Raw genomic sequence first — 19,294 nt, forward strand, 5'->3', positions numbered from 1 at the left:
GAGGGGGTGAGGGAGCCTGAATTATGGCCCCTGCAGACGTGTCCAAGGCTGTGACCACTGGGAGGATGAGGAAGAAGGCACCCCGGAGAGCAGAGAGCATGGGCTGTCTTGGGCTGAGCCGTGAGCAGACCCATCGAGCACTTTCCTCCCCACACCCTTGCCATTGCCTTTTCCCTGCTGCCTTGTATCCTAAGGGGGGGGGGGGGCTTGTGAAAAATCCATTTGTAGTCCCCAACTGAACAGAACCAACTCTACCTGCCTCTGGGAGACGCAGAAACAAAGAATTATAGTTTACCTCTTCTCAGGTAGGTCACCTGGGGTGGCAGTGGGGGTCTACGCTGAGGCCGCCTGCCCCCCGTACCCCCCTACAGGGCTCCTGCGAGCCCCCCCAACCCTGAGTCTGGCTGTCCCTCCTGTGGCTCCCTCCTCTGTCCTCTGCTTACTCCCACGACGCCCTCTAGTGGGGGGATCTCTCCTTTGTGACATTTCTAGGAAAAGCCAAGCCTGTGGAGCCTGGCTGGTCCCAGCACTGCCAAGCCGTGCAAGTGCATCAAGGAGCACCGCTGAGCTCCAGCCCCTCACAGCTGCTCCTCAGTACTGCCAGCTAGCATGACGGAGCCGAGGTCCACGCTCCGCCACTACACAGTCACGAAGCCACTGGGCGCGTCAAATTTGTAGTGTCACAGTTATTAAGTGAATTACCAAAGATGATAAAAACCTTTTCCGGTTCCACATGCACATCCAGAACCAACACCTCCTTTCCTAGGAGTCCAAACATAACAAGATGGAACTTTTCCAGTGAGGGAAATGAAACCCCAAAAAGGAGGTAATTTGCCCAATATCACATAGTTAATGAAAGAGCCAGATGACACACCAGAGCTTGGATGCCCAGTCCAGGATGAAAGGCCGTTTCTGCCCTTATTAGGATCAAACTGGATCTTTGTTTTGAATGGAGGGGAGACAAAGAAATGTTCAAGTTCTCTCCTTCCCCAAAGAAACCAGAGAAATCGATAAGTATAGCCTTCTCTCATTACTCACAGGGATTATGCCAAGTGAAGCCCCAAGTCCACTAGGGATTTGTTTCTGTTATTCAGATGGTGTTTCACAAGATGGCGGGTGGTATGGAAAAAGTGGTTAAGGGCATGGACTGGAGTTGGCCAAACCTGGGTTCAAGCGTTGCCGTTTACTATTTGCATGTGACTTTTATTACTCTCCTCCTCCGAACCTATTTCTTCCTGTATCAGCAAGAACTACTTTAAAAAACTTACTAAGACTAAATGAGAAAATGCACCTAAGAGTCTTAGTATCCTGGCTGACACCAAACAAGCAGTCAGTGAATACCAGCGACTGTTAATATTTCTTTATCCTGCCTAAGATGCCCTCTCGAAACCCACTCGAAAGCCAAAGCCGAACAGAACCCCAGGAAGAGCCAGGCACCTGAGCGCTGTAGGGCCCTCGCCACCGATTTAACCCCTGCTTTGTGCAAGGACACTCTCCCAACTCAGGCGCCTGCCCGCTCGAGGGATTCGATTCCTCACTGCTGTTCTGAAACACTCTTTCCTGTGTCCTTCTCGGTCTGTTCAAAGGATGCAGCATTACACGTGGAGCCTAAGAAAGAAAAAATGGAGCCAGACCTGGAGCAAGACAAGAAACAAAGACTAGATAGTGTCACCAGCAGCGAGAGCTTCGCGAGCTCCGGGTTTCAGGAAGATAAAAGTCTGAGCGATGTTGAGGAAGAGGAGGGTAGGTATTAATTCCTTCCTGTCCTACAGTCTGAGATATTTTTACAACATACTGTGCATCTCTGACATTTTTTTCTTATTTATCACCCTAATAAACATCCGTGGGAGACTTGAAGGGTAATGTCCTGAGGAGATAAGATTTGAATTAAGATTATTTACAGAGTTACTAATTTTGACAGGGAACTGTGCAATTGTCTCCCCTCAGGGCTTTTTGTCCAAAAAGATCATCCCCCACCCCCCTGCTTGGGTAGAATGGGCTGCAGGCCTGGAAAAATCTCTGATATTCATGTTGAAACTCCAGTGCTCTTGAAAATGAACTCTGATCTACTTGTTGGTTTTATGTTTTGCTAACATTGTTCCAATAAACTGGGATTTGGGGGGATAACAAGAGCCATTACAAACAGTTACGGTTTTAATGCTTTCCAGATTCTGATGATTTCTACAAGCAGCCCATCACTATGGAAGATCTGATTTCTTACAGTTTTCAAGTGGCCAGAGGCATGGAGTTTTTGTCTTCCAGAAAGGTCAGCCTTGCCTTTTACTGCTTTCCTTCTTTGCCAGGCCCGGACATGTGGACGTTATATGGACACACTCACCTTTGCTCTAAATCCACTCTTCCTAGTGTTTGCTTATACTTACGTAGAGTAAACACCACACCGAGTGCCTTAATTTTTCCTGATAGGACAGAGGAGCCTCGGATACCAGTGAGTAGGAACTGGATTCTAGGGGAAAACCTCGCCAGGCTTCAGACTAGACAAACCTGGCGACCATTCTCGACATTGCCCCCTGGCATATTTTCAAAGCTGGCCAGAATCTCCGAATACACAACCTCCCCGGAGAGCTTCTGTTCATTCATCCATGGGGAGTGCTCCTCGACACTGCAGCCGATAGTGATCTGACCTAGGCAGCTCAGGGTTAAAGGCTGGGAGTGAGGGCAGTGGGGTTTTGCTTACTGGGAGACATCCACGGCCAACTTGGTTTACCAGGATGCTGTCGGGCCAAACAGTGGCAAAGCGGACTGGGGCATTTCTTGGCTTTTGGGCCTCAGGGCAGGGGGTGGAGGGTGGGGAGGGGGTTATATTTGTAAAGAAACGCCTTCGTGTTTATGGTCACCCCGTGTGCTTTGGAAGTCGCTTCCTTCATGTAAAGGGTCATGTGAAATGGATCCTCCAATTAAGAGGAATAAGGACACTGAAAAGACGCAGGAAAATGGTGCATTAGATTAAGGAAATGCACTCCTTATGCATCTGTTTTATTCTAGTGCATTCATCGGGACCTGGCAGCAAGAAATATTCTTTTATCTGAGAACAATGTGGTGAAGATCTGCGATTTTGGCCTTGCCCGGGATATTTATAAGAATCCCGATTATGTGAGAAAAGGAGATGTAAGTCAGCGCGATGTTTCTTTGACTCATTTATACCCTGTCGTCTGTAAACCGCAGACCAAAGCCCTTGGTAAATATTTACACACTCCCTGAAAACCATCATGTGCTTTCTGTGAAGACGAGCAGCCCCGATGGGCTGTGCACCGGAGAGCCCTTGCGTGGGGCTCAGAAAGGCCCCCATCTCCTGGTTCTGCTCTTCCCCCGTTGCTGGCTGGGTACCTGTCCTTTTGGGCCGCACTGCCAGAGCCTGCTAACCTGAGAAGTGCTCAGTGGGGGCCTGGGAAGACCGTATCATCGCCTCCCTTGGACTCCTGTGGGAGTTCCCTGTACCGCTGGAAAGAACAGCCTGGACTCTTTCCCTCAAATAAACCCGGGTGATGGATTCAGCAGGTGTGGGTATCTCAGGAAAGGGTGGGGGAGGGTATCAGTCTTATCTTGCAGAGGAGGAAATGGTTTACCTCCCGAGCCTGCCTTCCCGCCTCGCATCTCCCTGATGGCGGCCCCTGGCTTCTCTTCCCTGCTTGTTTTTGAACAGAATGTTATTTTTCAGCTTTGCGGGTGACCTCCTGTGTCCTCTCTTGTCCAGCGAGGGGGCTGACGACTACCGCGGGAGCAGTTCTCAAACTTGAGCGAGCACACACGTCACCTGGAGGGCTTGTTAAGCTGTCATTTACTGAGCTCCACCCCCCAGAGACTCTGACCCAGGGAGTCTTGGGTGGGGCCTGAGAATCTGCCTTTCGAACGAGATTCTAGGCGCTGCAGATAACAGCTGTTCCCAGGACTAGACTTTGAGAACTACTGCTCCACAGGCTCTTTTTATAAAAGGAAAACACCGAACCTTCCTCAGGAGTGCTGATTTGCGAAGTCTGTCCCCATTTTCTGTCATCTCGGTCTCTTCCAGCCTCTCCCACTTCTGTTTCCTTCTCTCTCTGTCTCTCTCTCACCCCCTGTGATCCCATACTTCCTGTCAAATCCCATCCATCTGCAGTGCAAGGCCTAACCCACCGGGACTCCCGCTGTCTGAAGAGAAGGAAGATTTGTCTGCACGCTTGAAAACAAGCCAAACGGTCTCCTAAATGCTATCTGTCACCTTCCTTCCTTCTTTCCTTCCTTCCAGTGCCTTCGCCTGCTCCCCTGATTCAGTGACTTTGAAAATCCTGTCTTTTTTATGTAGGAATGCCTTTCGAAATCCTCCTTCTTAAACACCAAAACCCAAACCCTGAAAATCATCGATTTTTCAGGATGTGTCCTAATTCAGATCGTTCTTTTCCAGGACCCCGTAGAGTACATGCCTTTTGAGGGAGAAGGGTTTCTTCCAGAGTCCTGGAGTGAGGACATGCTGGATTCATGGGAGGGGCTCACCAGACATTGCCCGCCCTCTTTTGGTGTGACCCTGCATGTTGTAAGGGTTTCCTCCATTTTAGGAAACCATAGCTGCTCTGGGAAATGATTTGTGGGCCAAGTGTTATCTGGGAGGTGACCCCATGTGCACTTGGGTTGCACATGCTTTGTTTTCCAGTCCTTCTGCTCAAGGCCCCTCTGCCCTTTTCTAGACTCGACTTCCTCTGAAGTGGATGGCTCCCGAATCTATCTTCGACAAAATCTACAGCACCAAGAGCGACGTGTGGTCTTACGGAGTACTGCTGTGGGAAATCTTCTCCCTAGGTAAATCTGGGGGGAAGGAAGGGATCCAACAAATGGCCCAGAACCAAATGTCTGCATCCTCTGTCAAGTGTCCTCCGGATAGACCCACTCTTGAGATCAGCCTCTAAAGGACGCCTGGGTCCTTGTAGCAGCTCACACGAGGAGCGGTGCACACATGTGTGCCCTGCACCTGAAGGACGCCCTGTACCAGCACACACGGGGTGGGGGAGGGGCACCACGGCATCGCATTAGCGGTCTGACTCCTTCCTCTCTCCTCTGCTCCTTCTCCTAATTCCTCAAACTCCCCGATTCCTAACACCCTGCCCCTTCCCTCCCTGCATCACCCTCCCCTCAGAATTTCTTCAGAAAGGCCCCAGCAAGCGCAGCTCAGCCTACGGGGAGGCCTTTCTCGCGGCTCTAATACTAGCCCAGCTAGCCCTGGACGCTGGCTTACATACGATGAGCAGCGGGAACACTGGTTGTGTTTTTTCTGCTTCCTAGAACATCCGCGATGGGTGGCTCGAAGCCCTGTTCCAGGCCCCAGGCACACACACGTGCACCGAGCCCACATGTGCTTGCAGCCCCACACTGGCGCTCCGAGGCCTCCCAGCGTGGGGTCTAGCCAACAGTCTTTTGGACTTTGCCAAAAATTGGCCTTTCGGAGCAAATAAAAGTCACCCAGTAACATCCCTGGTTTCCTGTAATGTGTGAAAACCATTCCCCTGCTTTCGATGACAGGCACCTGTTGCTTCCAGTCCTTGAAAGCAGCTTGGCGTCCGCAGTGGCCCCATAGTGACACAGTGCCAGAGCCGCACGCCTCCCAGCTGCTTCCTACCAGCAGCAAGCACCAGACAGTGCAGACAAACAAGTGTTGAGAGACACTGGATCCGAGGCCTGCAACAGGGCAGGTCGGGAGGCCTTCGTCGCCCCCAGCTCCGGTCACGCCTCCCCCGACGGGCAAGGTTGCGTGGGCCTCCTGGAGGGGAAAACCGGCCGAAGGCAGAGTCTGGGCCCCTGGGGCGCACTCCGGCCCCAGACTCCCACCCCGTTCGGCCTCACCCTGGAGCTCCAGGCCCCCTTTCCCTCAGGTCCCTCACAGCAGCTAGTGCGCCAGCTCTGTGAGGAATTTCCAAGAAAGTAGTGACGTAAAGCGTTCTCACTGAGGTGTGATTGATCCACGAGTATCCGATTCCAGGTCGACTGGCGTTTTAAAAAGAATCTCCGTCACCCAAGGTGGGAGTCTCTGATGACGGGCTTTCTTTATAGAGTTCCTCGTGGGGCGAGGGGAAGCCTCTGCAGAGGAGAGCCTTCCTCCTGACCAGTCAGACCACAGTAGCCGTGGCCATGGCCTGTGGGCATCGGACACCCAGCACCACAGGCCCGACCAAGCAAGCCTGTGGCGCGGGCAGGGTCAGCTGAGCCTCTTGGCCGGCGCTTCTAGCTGGGGAGAGCCATGCCAGTCACTGGGGGTTCGGTGCTAAGCCATCGATTTAAACGGAGGAGGCCAACACTGACTCACTCCCCCGTGGTCTTCTGCACCCCGAGGCCATGACATGCCCTGTGCTTTCCCCCACTGTCTCCCGCAGGTGGGTCTCCATACCCGGGTGTGCAGATGGACGAGGACTTCTGCAGCCGCCTGAAGGAAGGCATGAGGATGAGGGCCCCCGAATACGCAACTCCTGAAATGTGAGCCCTCAACTTCCTCCCTTCCCCATCTGACCTCGCTCTTCCCACCAGCACCCTTCCGAAAGGGGTCTTCCTGCCGATGTTCAGCCCCTCTTGGGCCCAGCTGTGCTGGAAGTGGGACACATTATCCCTGACCCATCCCTCCCCGTTTCCCCTCTTGAGTACGGACATGACTTTTCAAGGCCATTCACTGGAACTGAAGTTAGAAACTGAGCTTCTAGGTATGAATCCAGGCACACTGAACAGACCGCCCAGGCACTGAATGCAAGACCTTGTCCTCGTTCACAAAGTGGGAGCCAAAGGAGCTAAGCAGCCTCAGGGGTGAAGGGCTAAGAGCTGCTGTGGACCAGTCAGTCCTCCATGCACACTAGAGACCTGTGAGGGGGTTTCGTGTGGAAATCAGGGAAGAGGCATAGGAGAGGAAACAGGGGCTCTCCCGAATGAAGTAGAGATAATACTCCACAGAAGGTTCTGTGGCACGAAGGCTTCTCGAGACTCTGTAGGAACTGGCAGCTGTGCGGAGCTTCTTCTTGAGGTGGCCCCCTGCTTCCGACCCTAGGACTCCAGGCTCCACGCAGAGGCTTTCTCCCTTGTGCAGATGCTTGCCGGCCTCCCTCAGACGCTCTTTTCCCGAAGCTTGTGGCTGTTTTGCACTTTGAGGCCTGAGCAGGAATGTGATGACACCTGCAGTTTTGTTGAACTGCTGCTGACAGGGACTTGGGCCTCCCCAAGGCGGCACCACCTTTCCTGAACTGGCAGGCGGCCCTCCCTGTCCTACCCACACAATGGGGTCTTGTCAGAAGCCCTAGGATGGCCTTTGGGGAGGAGTCAGAGGGAATGAAGGAAGTGTGGGCTTGGCCAAAGTGCAAGGTTGCTGTCTCTTCCTTCATCAGCTGGAGACAAGGCTAGGTCAGACCCGGGGCGAGGGTGGGAGGCTGGGGCCCTGAAGGCCGCGCCGTGAGCAGTATGAGCGCAGTAAGGAGCTAGGGGCGCCTGTTCTTGTCAGGCTTCTGTGGAGTCTTATCAGGAAAGGCCAGAGACCCTGAGGCGGGGCTCCTTTCTGAGAGCTGGGAACGGAGATCAGCCCCCAGGATGGCATTTGGGCTGTGGAGTGTGGAAGGCACGGAGAGTTTTTAACCGCTTGTCTCCTTTTGCTTGCTCGAGAGAGGGGCAACGGCCAGGAGAGCTGGTGTAAAACGACATTACTTTGCACTTTACGGTTTTCTAAGTGTTTCCCCCACACACACCCGGTTTCCCTTGACGGGCAGACAGGCAGAGGTGATCATTTGAATTTGATGAGCAATGAAACTAATCTCAAAAGTGAAGTGATTTGTCCTCTGTCAACTAACTGGTAGCAGAGGAGACATTTAGAAGCCAGTCTTTTGGACTGATTTCCCTAGATCACAGGACCATTACATTAGAAATACACCCCACATTCCTTCGAAAAAAGGTTGCTCTAATACATCCACTCATGCTTTGACCTTTTCTTCCACTTTTCATATAATCTGACAATCACGGGCGCCTGGGGGGCTCAGTCGGTTAAGTGTCTGCCTTTGGCTCAGGTCATGATCCCCAAGTCCTTGGATCGAGCCCCGCATCGGGCTCCCTGCTCAGTGGGGAGCCTGCTTCTCTCTCTGCCTCTGCCCTTCAGCTCCTGCTCTCTCTCTCTCTCTCAAATAAATAACTAAATCTTTAAAAAAATCTGACAATCACAAGACTAGTTCTCAACTACTAACCCTAATAATAATTGCAGTCATTATTAAGTAATGTTTAATATTAACTAAACAGTTATTTAGTACTTAAGTGCCAGTCACTGTTTTAAGGGTCTTTTAACACATACTGACTTACCAACACTCATCGAGCCTATACAGTAGGTGCAAGGCTTAACAGCGTTTCACAGGTGAGAAAACCAAGGCACAAAACGTCGAAGCGATCTGCCGCACTACTAAGTTCGTCTGAGCCCAGAGTCCACGACACCAGGCCACACACCTGCAGGTCTGTTCTAATACCTACCCAGATTCTGGTCCAAAAGGACTCTAGAGGTACAAAGTCACATCAGCTTGGGACCAAAACCCCCTTGGGCTTTATCAAAGCTTCAAGTCTTCACATTAACCACTCCCAGGAAACCCTTGTATCCCGGGCAGCCTGTAGACAGGAGGATGGTTCCTCCATGCTGGGGAGTTCTAGAAATGGTGAAAAGCAGCAGCTCTGTGAAATGTTTGTGCCGAGGGCTGGAATGCAAACCTTCAGCCATTCTCAGGCGTTCAAGAGCTGGTGGAATAATTTCCTTCTTGTGTGCTCCACAGTGGGAAGGCCTCAGGGAGGACAAAGTGCTGCTCTCGGAATTGGCCTCTGTGACCTGAACTTGGCCTGAAGTGGCGTGCACTTGGGGGCTTGGGTGATCGCTTGAAAAGGAAGCCCTTCCCACAGCTGGCTTCAAGAAGGGCTGTTGGGGTGGGTGCAGCTGGTGTCTCTACTGCATTCAACCTGTTTATTTAGTGAGGTAAACTGTTCAACCCTGAGTGGCTGGTTCCTCGCCCAGGGCCTGTTTCATCAGATGTCTTTCAATAAGGAAATAAGCAATGAATGTTTTGATTTTTTTTTTCCTTTGGTGTTTGCTGAGATGATTTGCACTGGATTTTAGGCAAGAGGAATGGAAACTAGAAATCAGAAACCAAGAATCAAAATAAAAACAGCAAGTAATTGTAGGTGGTCCCTTTTGCTAGTTTGGGCAGAGAGAGGCCAGGGCGAGTCCTGCTTATAGCGGCTTTTGGCTCAGCAGGGAAAGGGTGCTGGCTGAGAGAAGCCAGGGCCCCCAACAGGACCACCCCCCTTTTGTGCCTGGTTCAAGCCTTTCTTGCTTTGGCTACCCCTCGTACCTGAATGTCCTTCCAACAGCCTCCGAGACTGCTCGTTGCTAGCACTGGCTTGGGTGATTAAGCTTCAGGGTGGTCGGGGGAAACCAGCCAGCCTTCATCACATCACAGCCAGTGCACTGGAGGTGTGGGACCGTGGGCTTTGTCCAGTGACCTCCTGTCTCCTTGGTAAACATTTTTGCACCCAGCTCAAAAAATTAGTAAAACATGTAAACTTCAAGTGAGCTCCACATAGGATTGTGCGGACTGTCTCATGCCACTTCAGACCTCTGGCCACTAGCAGGCTGGGTCAGGTTGCCTGAACAGAGCAAGTGCCTTGAGCCGTGGCTCTGTGGCTGGTGGTCAGGGATAGTCAGGGACCGTGGGCACTGCAGCCCCTGTCCTAGGTCTCCCAGACAGCAGGGACAATGGCCCCAAGTTGGAGAGCCTGTGCTCCCCTCCTCCCTCCCAGTCTCCTTCGTGTCTGCAAATTGAGCCTCAGTAGAGTGGTCCTTGACATTGGCCTTCACAGCTCCTGGGACCCGTTGAGGCCCACCGCACCCCTGGGAGTTAAGGAAAATGGGTACAGTAAATGAAATACACAGGCAGGAGAGAACCAGAATCATCTTCTGAGAAGAGCCTTGACCCATCAGTTTGGACAAAGTCAGGGAATCTGTGATTCAGACAAGTGATCTTTATGAGCTCCAGTCCCTTAATCAAAGACTTAGGAGATGTGCTCGCTGTGTACTCAGAAATAGCAGCTCAACTCCACCATCCAGCTGTTAGGGGAGCTTGCCGTTGAAGAAGGCCACGTGGGGCCACCCTTCCCCTGGGGACCTGAGGAGACACACCCCCGACCACAGTGTCTTGCCTCTCAGAATTGTTTTTCCTGTGCAGTTCTTTTACTGTTCAGGGTTTGCCCAACATTGACAGACAAGGTGCAAGACCGTCCCATGAAGTCATTATTTCCTAGATGGAAATTACACTGCTGAGAGGCGGCTAGGACAGCTTCCTTTCGGATTTCAGTTCTAGGAACAGCCTTGCTTCTTCCAAGGAACTGGGCTGTTTTTAACTTTTGGCTTATGTGCATCACATAATTGATTATTCCTTCTTTTCACCAGCTGCCTGGGAGCTCGGAGCACTGCCTGTATCCAACCCCTCCGAGTCAGGACGTACATTTTGCAGATTAGCTTTGCCTGAGCTTTTGCCTTCTTTAAAATTCCCCCTTACCTCTGATATTCTTTTCTCTTTTGGTAACCTTCTTATAGTCCTACTTTGTTCGTCACCTCATCTGTACTTTGAAATGAAATAGGGAGATCCTCGAGACACGCTGGGATCGGCTGGTGCAGACTGAATCATGTGTCTAAGAAGTGGCAGTGGGGGGGGGCACACCCAGGTCCCAGCACTGCAAGTAATGTCTGCAATATGGCTTAGATCTCTTCCCAGAGACCAGTCTGAGTTCCTTCTCAAATATTGGAGTACTTGTTTGGCAGGCCCTGAGCTAGGTGAGGGGTGTGGAGATGCGGTCCTTGCCTACAAAGTGCTAACGGCCAGGTTCGGATCCAGGTCCAAATTCTGAGGCCATTCAGACTTTGCTCCAACTTGGTCAGAGTCCTCTCTAGTCCAGATGATCTTGTGAGAGAAGAGATTACTTAGAGTAAACATCTCTTGAGGAGAGCAAAGAGCCCCGGGAGAGTAGATCTGTAAGCCAGTGTGTGTATAGACCTCTGGGGTGCGTTCTTCGGTCGGGGCGGGGGTTGAGAGGGGTAGGGTGGAGGGGCAGGCAGAGACCTACATTCCCTCAGACGGGACCAAGAGAAGAACCCAATACCTTTCCATCTCCAAGGTCAGAGGAGAAGAATCATAGAGAAAGCCTGTTGACATTTAAATCCCAGGACATGATCTGGCTTCTGTGAAAGTAAGACAAACGTTCTCATATCCAGAAGCTCAGTCTGTACCTAGTGCCTTGAGAGGTGTGGGAGGTCAGTTTGTGATGGCGACTTTGAAATGCTGAGGCTGGCAGGGGGGAGAGGGGGTCAGCCAATGCAAGAAACCTGCACGCAGCCCAAGGAATGACCCACATTCCACACAAACATTCACCTTTTGGAAGAGACAGGAGTCCTGTACACAGTGCCTTCTCTACCCGTCTCCAGTGCTGAGCTCAATCCTGGAATCGTGAGGGCCTGGACCTACCACAAGCTTCTTAAGAAGCCTGAGCCAAGCTGTTTTCACAGCCTGAGAATCTAAGTACCACATACAATTCACCCATGGATGTTTGTGTCTGTGTTAGCTTTTACCTTGAAGGGGCATTGCCCGGCTTTGGACACTGAGGGGAGGAGCTCTACACTGCACACCGAAGCACAGGGCAACAGTAGTGCTTCCTTGTCCAGAAGCTCGGCTTTACTCAAGAACAGCTCATGCCTTCCCCTCTGCAGAAACCACAAGCACTCCAAAGAACTTGGGAGGCGATGGGCTCTGGAGGGTTGGTCAGTCTGCCTTGGGGGGGTGGTGTTTTACCAGTAGGACCTGGCCCAGACAGCCTTGCGGGGAGCGTGTCACATCCCCACACCCAAAAATGAAGGCAAATACAATCTACCACGGGCAGCATAGTCTTTCTCTGTAGGACGACACCCGTCACTTTGCTGGTGCGTGCGGGGCAATTTACACGATTACCACTGGTGTCCAGCTGGTTCTGTTGTGCTTTCACCCCACAGCTATCAGATCATGTTGGACTGCTGGCACAAAGACCCAAAAGAAAGGCCAAGATTTGCCGAACTTGTGGAAAAACTAGGCGATCTGCTTCAAGCAAATGTACAACAGGTAAAGCTGAATTTATCTAGAATATCAGAAGACCCCAATGCCTTTTGAATGTAAGCCAAGGGGGTGTTTTATTTGTTGTTTTAAGAGCTCTTGATAGCAGATTAGCAGTTAAATGTGCGTGTGTGTGTGTGTGTGTGTGTGTGTGTGTGTGCGCACGATTATCTTCCCAAAACAAGACTGTGGAAATGACACAGTTGAAACTGACATGTTTCAGAGACATAGGCTGAAACAGAAGTTGTACCATTAGAGCTCTGTCTTTGGTGTTTTAGGACGGTAAAGACTATATCCCACTAAATGCCGTACTGACAGGAAATAGTGCGTTTACATACTCATCTCCTGCCTTCTCTGATGACTTCTTCAAGGAAGATATTTCAGCTCCAAAGTTTAATTCGGGAAGTTCTGATAATGTCAGGTAAGATTTTTCTTTCCCTAGCCTTATATTATACAATTTTCAAACATTAAAAAAAAGTCAACCTCTGAAATTCACCCATAGTTAACATTTTGCCCTATTTTGTCTATGTGTAGACTCTGTATTTTCTTGTTTTTGCTGAACCAATTGAAGATGAGCTTCAGACATTATGACATTCTACCCCTAAATTTTGTAAGAAGGTCGTTCTCCTGTGTTACCACAAAAAAATTATCACACTGAAGAAACTGATAGTTCCTTAATATTAAACATTCACATTTCCATAAGTTCCCCAGATGTCTTTCATACCTTAAGAAAAAACAGAAGACAAAAATGGGATCCAATGAAGAATAACACATTGCATTTTATTCTAGGATAATCCTACATCTTTTTTTTCCCCCAATAACTTTTTTTCATAAGGCCTTAGATAAAACAAACTTTTTTTTTTCTAACTTGACATACTAACCTCTCGTTACTGCAGAAGAAGATGGAGAAGGGATAAAGGGAAACAATATTGATTGAGTACCTCCACTGGGTGCTGGGGGCGGGGGGAATTGGCTCTCGAGTACTAATGGTTACATGTGTGTCACACACGTTCATCACTGGCAGTTCTACATGTGTCAACACGTCATCACTAGTGGTTGTACATGCGTCACACGTCAGTCCTAACAGTTGCATACGGATGCTCATCACTGCTGACGGTTTTGTGTGTATCATACACACTCGGTACTAATAGGTACACAGACACACGCAGTGTGTGGTCTGGCACTGTACTAGGCTCTTTGTGTACGTCAATTCCTTTAATGCTCAAAACAATCCTATACAGTAGATATTATTATTCCTCTAACACAAATGAGGACAATAAGTCTCCATGGGAGATAGCTCGTCAAAATGGTGTGTCTAGAAAGTGGCAGATTGGAGTTTGTAACCTAGGTATTTTGATACTCCCTCCCTGTTCCCATGCTGTTAGAATGATTTTTGGGATTTAGACTATCCTGTGGGCCTTCTAGCATCTTTACCTGCAGTAGGCACAACCCTAGAGCTTTGGCCTCAGTGCAGCCAGGAGAGGCATGGCTAAGGGTTGGGACAGTCTGAAAAGACTGACAGCCATCTCTAGTGGCCAGCCTAGATCTGTGGTCATGGGTTATATAGGTCAGTGGCACTGCTCACACTTCACGACCAGCCCAAGAGGTGGAAACAGATGAATCACTCCCCCCTTTTTTTTGAGATAAGAGAACTAGCTGGGATTGAACACATTAGCAATATCTGATTGTATCAGAGATGGGGGAGGGAAGTTGTCAGTTATTTGGGCCTTTCCTGGATGCTGCTTTGCCCTAGGCCAATAAGGAGCTTATCTAAGAAACTGGGCCTTGCAGGTGAAGATAGGGTTTCAGACTGAGAAAGTCAGTCTGTAGGTAGTGGAGATCTCTGCCAGCCTTCCCAATGGATTATCAACAACAGGTCAGTCAGAAGGTAGTTATAGGAAAACACAAAAATATTACCCATTTCTCCCAATCTGGAACCCCAGACCAGAATGTACAGGACTAGCTGTTAAATCAGCTCTGTGACCTTGCGAGCTCACCTCCTTGGTCCGCTCACACCCTTTGAGAAGTAGGCAGCTACACATTATCAAGTCACGTCCCTTCTCTGGGCATCATTTCTCTCTTTTGTAATGTAGGGTGTTTAGACCACATGAGGTTTCAGGCTTCTTCTAGGCCTGACATTTCTCCAATTCCACAGAGGCCTAGAAGCCCAACCACTGAGGAGTCTCTCAAAGGTCCCTCTGGGGTTTTGCTCAAAACTATGCAGTGTGGATTGACAACCAGGGGAGGGAGTGGCCACCGCTGTCAGGATTCCTAGAGGAACACAGAAAGCAAGAGACCTTCGGCCTCAGGAGCCAGGGGATTCCTTTGGTACTTTGGTTCATCTCAGCTGGGATACAGTGCCCATAGTCTCCCGACTAATAAAACCTAGATGCATTTTCCTGTCTTGATTGTTCTTTCTGCTTCTTCATCAGATACGTGAATGCTTTCAATTTCATGAGCCTGGAGAGAATCAAAACCTTTGGAGAACTTTCACCAAACACCACCTCTATCTTTGATGTAAGTAATGGAATTCACCTCCTCAAGCCACCCTGGCGGGGCACTTCCCCAGACTCTATCCGAACACAAGCTCCAGTAGTCTGCTGCCTCTCAGTCAGTGGGGTCAGTAACGAGTAGTGGCTGAAATGACAATTTCAGGGCACTGACAACAAGACTTAGCTGTACAGAGCTACTCTGAAAGCAGGTAATTCTGTAGTTGGACAATGACATGGAATTCACTCCAGGGTCCACGTCTTCACCTGGTCATAGTTTAGTCCCTTAGGAAACGTCATTGTGTGTTTCTAAGCTTCTTGGCTATCAGTGATGGAACCCTGCTTTCAGATTAATGGCGGAACTCAAAGCTGTGAGAGGCTGGGTCTTCACGATGTAACAGAAAGCTCTCCCTTAAGAGTAGCCTTGAGGTCCTGAGAGAAGTCTACCCAGGCTTTATGCTCCTTCCCACTAAGCAGAGTTTGAACAGCCTTGGTCCTACCCAGCCACGCTGGGAGAAGCAATCCAGTACAGCCTGGCAAACGCAGGGCCTTACCCAGCTTTTGTCTCTTGGAAGCTCTGGGACGTGAGGTTGAGAGAGGAAGGGGAGGAGAGGGAGGGCTGAGCAAGAGTGCCCTCTGCCATCAAGCCCTTGACACTCAGAGTGTGCTCTCCAGGTAAGCACCGTGATCACTAAGCAGACTAGAAATGCCGAATCTCAGGACCCATCCGTACGCGCTGAGTCCGACTTTGCCCTGTCACAAGGTCCCCAGGGGACTGATGTGCACAGCTAATTTGAGGAGCACTGGTAATGCCCAGGTCCCATAAAAGGGCTGGAAAACCAACCACAGGGTGAAGGTGATGACCGCAAACACTGTGACCTCGAGACCCGGCACAGTCATTAAAGCACCAAAAGCGTTTCAAACACACTAGAGAGGAAAAGATGACTGGAACATTGGAAAACATTACAAACACGCTGCAGAATACCAAAGTAAAGTAGCTGGAAATTTTGTTTTTCTGCTTAGTAAGCTGGTTTTAAGTCCTAGGGAGTGACACTGAGCAACACGTGGACAGTTTCTGTCCACCCTAACCCCCCCCCCCCAGCCCGATACAGCAGGGATGATAGCTTCTTCGCTCGCTTAGGCTTGCTTACTGATGAGTAGGACATGGACACAGCCCCATCAGAGACTCAAAGGGTGGAGGAACAAAGTGTGGAGGCCACACACGGGGAATGCTGTATTAACAGAGTAAGGAAGAGGCTGCGTGAAACTCCATGCTAAAGCTGAACCAAGGAGAAAATGGAATTATTGCAAACCATGACCGTGGAGAGCCTGAAAATTCCATAGGATCCACAAGAGAAACAGTTAAACCAGGTCTTTATAATTTCTTGGAATTTTTGCATCTTTTTTATGACCCCCAAATAACAGCATACTCACAACGGTCATCTGCCAGAATTAGGTTTAGTAGATATCCGGATGCAATCATCGGCATAAAAGTTTACTATAAAAAATGCTCACCTGTTACCTGCAGCTTCCCCTTTTGTTTAAATGTATTTTCTTCACCTTCAGAAAGAAGGACCTCAAAGTCACAGGGAATAATAGGCATTTCTTGCAACTGACAAAATTTAAACTTGCCCATGTGGAGAACATGCTTTGTCTTAATAGGCAGGTGAGGACAGAGCTGGGAGTGACTTCGGATGTGTATCCCAGTATCATGCCCCAGACCCGTGGGCCCCTCTGGGTCAGGCAAGAAGTGTAACCGTTTTCCTTCCTCCCCACCAGGATTACCAGGTGGACAGTAGCACTCTGCTGGCCTCCCCCTGGCTGAAGCGCTTCACCTGGGCTGAGAGCAAACCCAAGGCCTCCGTGAAGATTGAGTAAGGAAGCGGGGGTCTTTTCTAGGATGGGGAGGATGTGAAGGAAGATGCTGGGGGAAGCTCATTCGCCCTTCTCAACTACAGGGTTCAGGCATTGCAGAAAAGCACTTTTTGTCCTGAAAAGGGCAAGAAGGAGGGTATAAAAGTCAGAGACAGGCGCACCGAGTGCGAGAAGGAAGCCCGGGATTTGAGAAGTCGGAACCTGCAGACAATTCCAGCAGGGACAGGCAGTGCAGACACGCTGAAGCCCAGTGCCTCCGCTGGAAGGAGCCTGATACGCCCAGCGGTGAACAGTGCAAAAGCCGGATGGGGAGCTGCCAATGGGGGCGGGGGGGGGCAGCTTCCCGTGATTACGCCCTGGGCTGGCAGTGTTTGTACAGGAAGGCTCGCAGGCCTGCTTCCCCCAAGATGTGCCATCCTGAGAAGCCAACCCTTCCAGGGAAGGCTTGTTTCTGGTCAGATCCTGGAGTGCCCCCTTCCCTACAGGGCCATCCACGGGCGCCGTCGGAACTGCTCAGGCTCCAGCTCTTCACTCCGCTGGTCCTGCTAGCACTTGAGCTTCTCTGTGCTCGTCTTACCAAGGGATCGTGCCGGACCGGCGAAGGCTGGGCCCGTCAGGCATGCCTGCCTTTCCTGATTCAAATGCCTGCCTGTCTCACCCAAAGGCAGAACGTGCTCCTTTTTCCTCTAAATCAGGGGTCAGCAGACTTTTTCTTCAAGAGCCACATAGAAAACAATTACTCAGGGCCCCTGGGTGGCTCAGTCAGTTAAGGGTCTGCCTTTGGCTCAGGTCATGATCCCAGAGACCTGGCATCGAATCCTGCACCAGGCTTCCTGTTCAGCGGGGAGCCTGCTTCTCCCCTTCCCTCTGCCACTCCCCCTGCTCGTGTTCTCTCTCTCTCAAGTAAATAAATAAAGTCTTAAAAAAAAAAGAAGAAGAAGAAAACAACTACTCAACTCTGCCATTGTAAGATAAAAGCAGCCATCGCCCATATATAAACAAGGAGGTGTGTCTGTGTCCCAATAAACTTTATTTACGAAACAGATGGCTGTGGCCAATGAGCACATGAAAAGATGCTGAAGGTCATTTGTCACCAGGGAAACACAAATGAAAACCATGACCAGATATCACTTCACACCCAGTAGGATGGCTAGAACTAAAAAGTTGGTGTTGATGAGAATGTGGAGAAATCATAAGCCTCATGTGTTGCTGTGGGAATGTAAAATGGTACAGTCACTTTGGGAAAGAGGATAGAAGCTCTTCAGAAGGCTAAGTAGAGTTACTCTAAGCAATTCCACTCCTTTGGTACATACCCAAGAGAAGGAAATCTTATGTCCACACAAAAGCTTATTCATAGGGGCGCCTGGGTGGCACAGCGGTTAAGCGTCTGCCTTCGGCTCAGGGCATGATCCCGGCATTATGGGATTGAGCCCCACATCAGGCTCCTCTGCTATGAGCCTGCTTCTTCCTCTCCCACTCCCCCTGCTTGTGTTCCCTCTCTCGCTGGCTGTCTCTATCTCTGTCGAATAAATAAATAAAATCTTTTTTAAAAAAAGCTTATTCATAAATGCTCATAGCAGCATCACTAATAACCCAAAATAAAAACAAGCCAGCTGTTCTGCAATTGATGAGTTGATAAAATGCAGTATACCCACAGAATCAAATATTATTTGCCAATTAAAAAGAACAAAGTACTGATACATGCTACAACAAACCTTGAAAACATTATTACTGAACGAAGCCAGTCACAACAGACTACATAGTGTATGATTCCATTTACGTGAAATGCCAGGATTAGGCCACTCTATAGAAACAAATTCGTTTGGTAGTTGTCGAGGGCTGGGGGTGGGAAGTGTGGGGAAGAAGGGTAACTGGCTATACTAATGGGTATGAGTTTTGCAGGGTGAGGAAAAAGTTCTAAAATCGATTGTGTTGATGGTTGCACCATCTGTGAATATTCTAAAAACCATTCAGCTGGACAGTTTAAACAGGTGAACTGCAGCTCAATAAACCTGTTTAAAAAAAAAGAAAAGAAAGAAAAAGGAGAGAAAAAGAAAAAGAAAAAAAAATTAGAGGTAAAAGAAGAAAAAGAGAGAAAAGAAAGAAAAGGAAAAAAAGAAAAAGGAAGAAGAAGAAGAAAAGAAAAAGAAAGAAACCAAGCAGGTGGCCAGCCCACAGGCTATAGTTTGCTGAACTTGACCTGAGTCAAAAGGTGGCCCCAAATGCCCCGAAGGGATTGAGTTAGTGCAATCTAACAACCGCGAGGAAGTCTGAAGGGGAGGAACATTACCAAGCAAACATCTTCACACTTGGGTCCTTCTACCGCAAGCACCACGATGGTACCCGAGCTGAGTCCCCTCAGAGGGTGGGGGCCCTCGCGAAGAAGACGTGTGTAAGGGAGGAAGGAAAGCAGCCTACCCACAGCCTTTTGCTCCCTGTTTTGGAACACTTAATCTAGATCTCCGTGAAGGAAAGCCATAACCGCGCCCTCGACTCTGAGATTAAAAATATAGAAAACGCTTGACGTGTTAGTCCAGAACCAATCGAAATAATGTTGGTAGCACACGAGCGTGTTCCAGTGCCAGCAGGAGGAACCCGACAACTGTGAAAGGGCAAGAGCAGCTTTCCTTTCTTGTGCGTCTGTGTCAGGCTGGATGTCACACAGAGAACCAGAAGCAAGTTTCTCCTCCTTGGAGCCCTGCTAGCGACAGGCCCGTAACTTCAGTTTTCTCGAACACAAACGTGGTAGGAAGACACCTGTACTGCCCTGTTTGTCTGAAGCTCTCTTCGCTTCTGGAGGCTGTTGTA

General features: G+C 49.8%; 1 protein-coding gene across 1 annotated transcript in view; it reads left to right on the forward strand.

The window, feature by feature from the left end:
* Positions 1-19,294, forward strand: part of FLT1 (fms related receptor tyrosine kinase 1) — a 171,397-nt gene that overhangs the window by 148,261 nt on the left and 3,842 nt on the right. Inside the window, exons 21-29 of the mRNA XM_026493054.4 lie at positions 1,587-1,743; positions 2,169-2,266; positions 3,004-3,126; positions 4,680-4,791; positions 6,357-6,456; positions 12,026-12,131; positions 12,401-12,543; positions 14,555-14,639; positions 16,391-16,485. Coding sequence (XP_026348839.2) covers positions 1,587-1,743; positions 2,169-2,266; positions 3,004-3,126; positions 4,680-4,791; positions 6,357-6,456; positions 12,026-12,131; positions 12,401-12,543; positions 14,555-14,639; positions 16,391-16,485 — 1,019 coding nt within the window. The remainder of the gene's footprint in view (positions 1-1,586; positions 1,744-2,168; positions 2,267-3,003; positions 3,127-4,679; positions 4,792-6,356; positions 6,457-12,025; positions 12,132-12,400; positions 12,544-14,554; positions 14,640-16,390; positions 16,486-19,294) is intronic.

The sequence above is a fragment of the Ursus arctos genome, unplaced genomic scaffold (genome assembly GCF_023065955.2).
Source record: "Ursus arctos isolate Adak ecotype North America unplaced genomic scaffold, UrsArc2.0 scaffold_10, whole genome shotgun sequence".
Taxonomy (NCBI): domain Eukaryota; kingdom Metazoa; phylum Chordata; class Mammalia; order Carnivora; family Ursidae; genus Ursus; species Ursus arctos.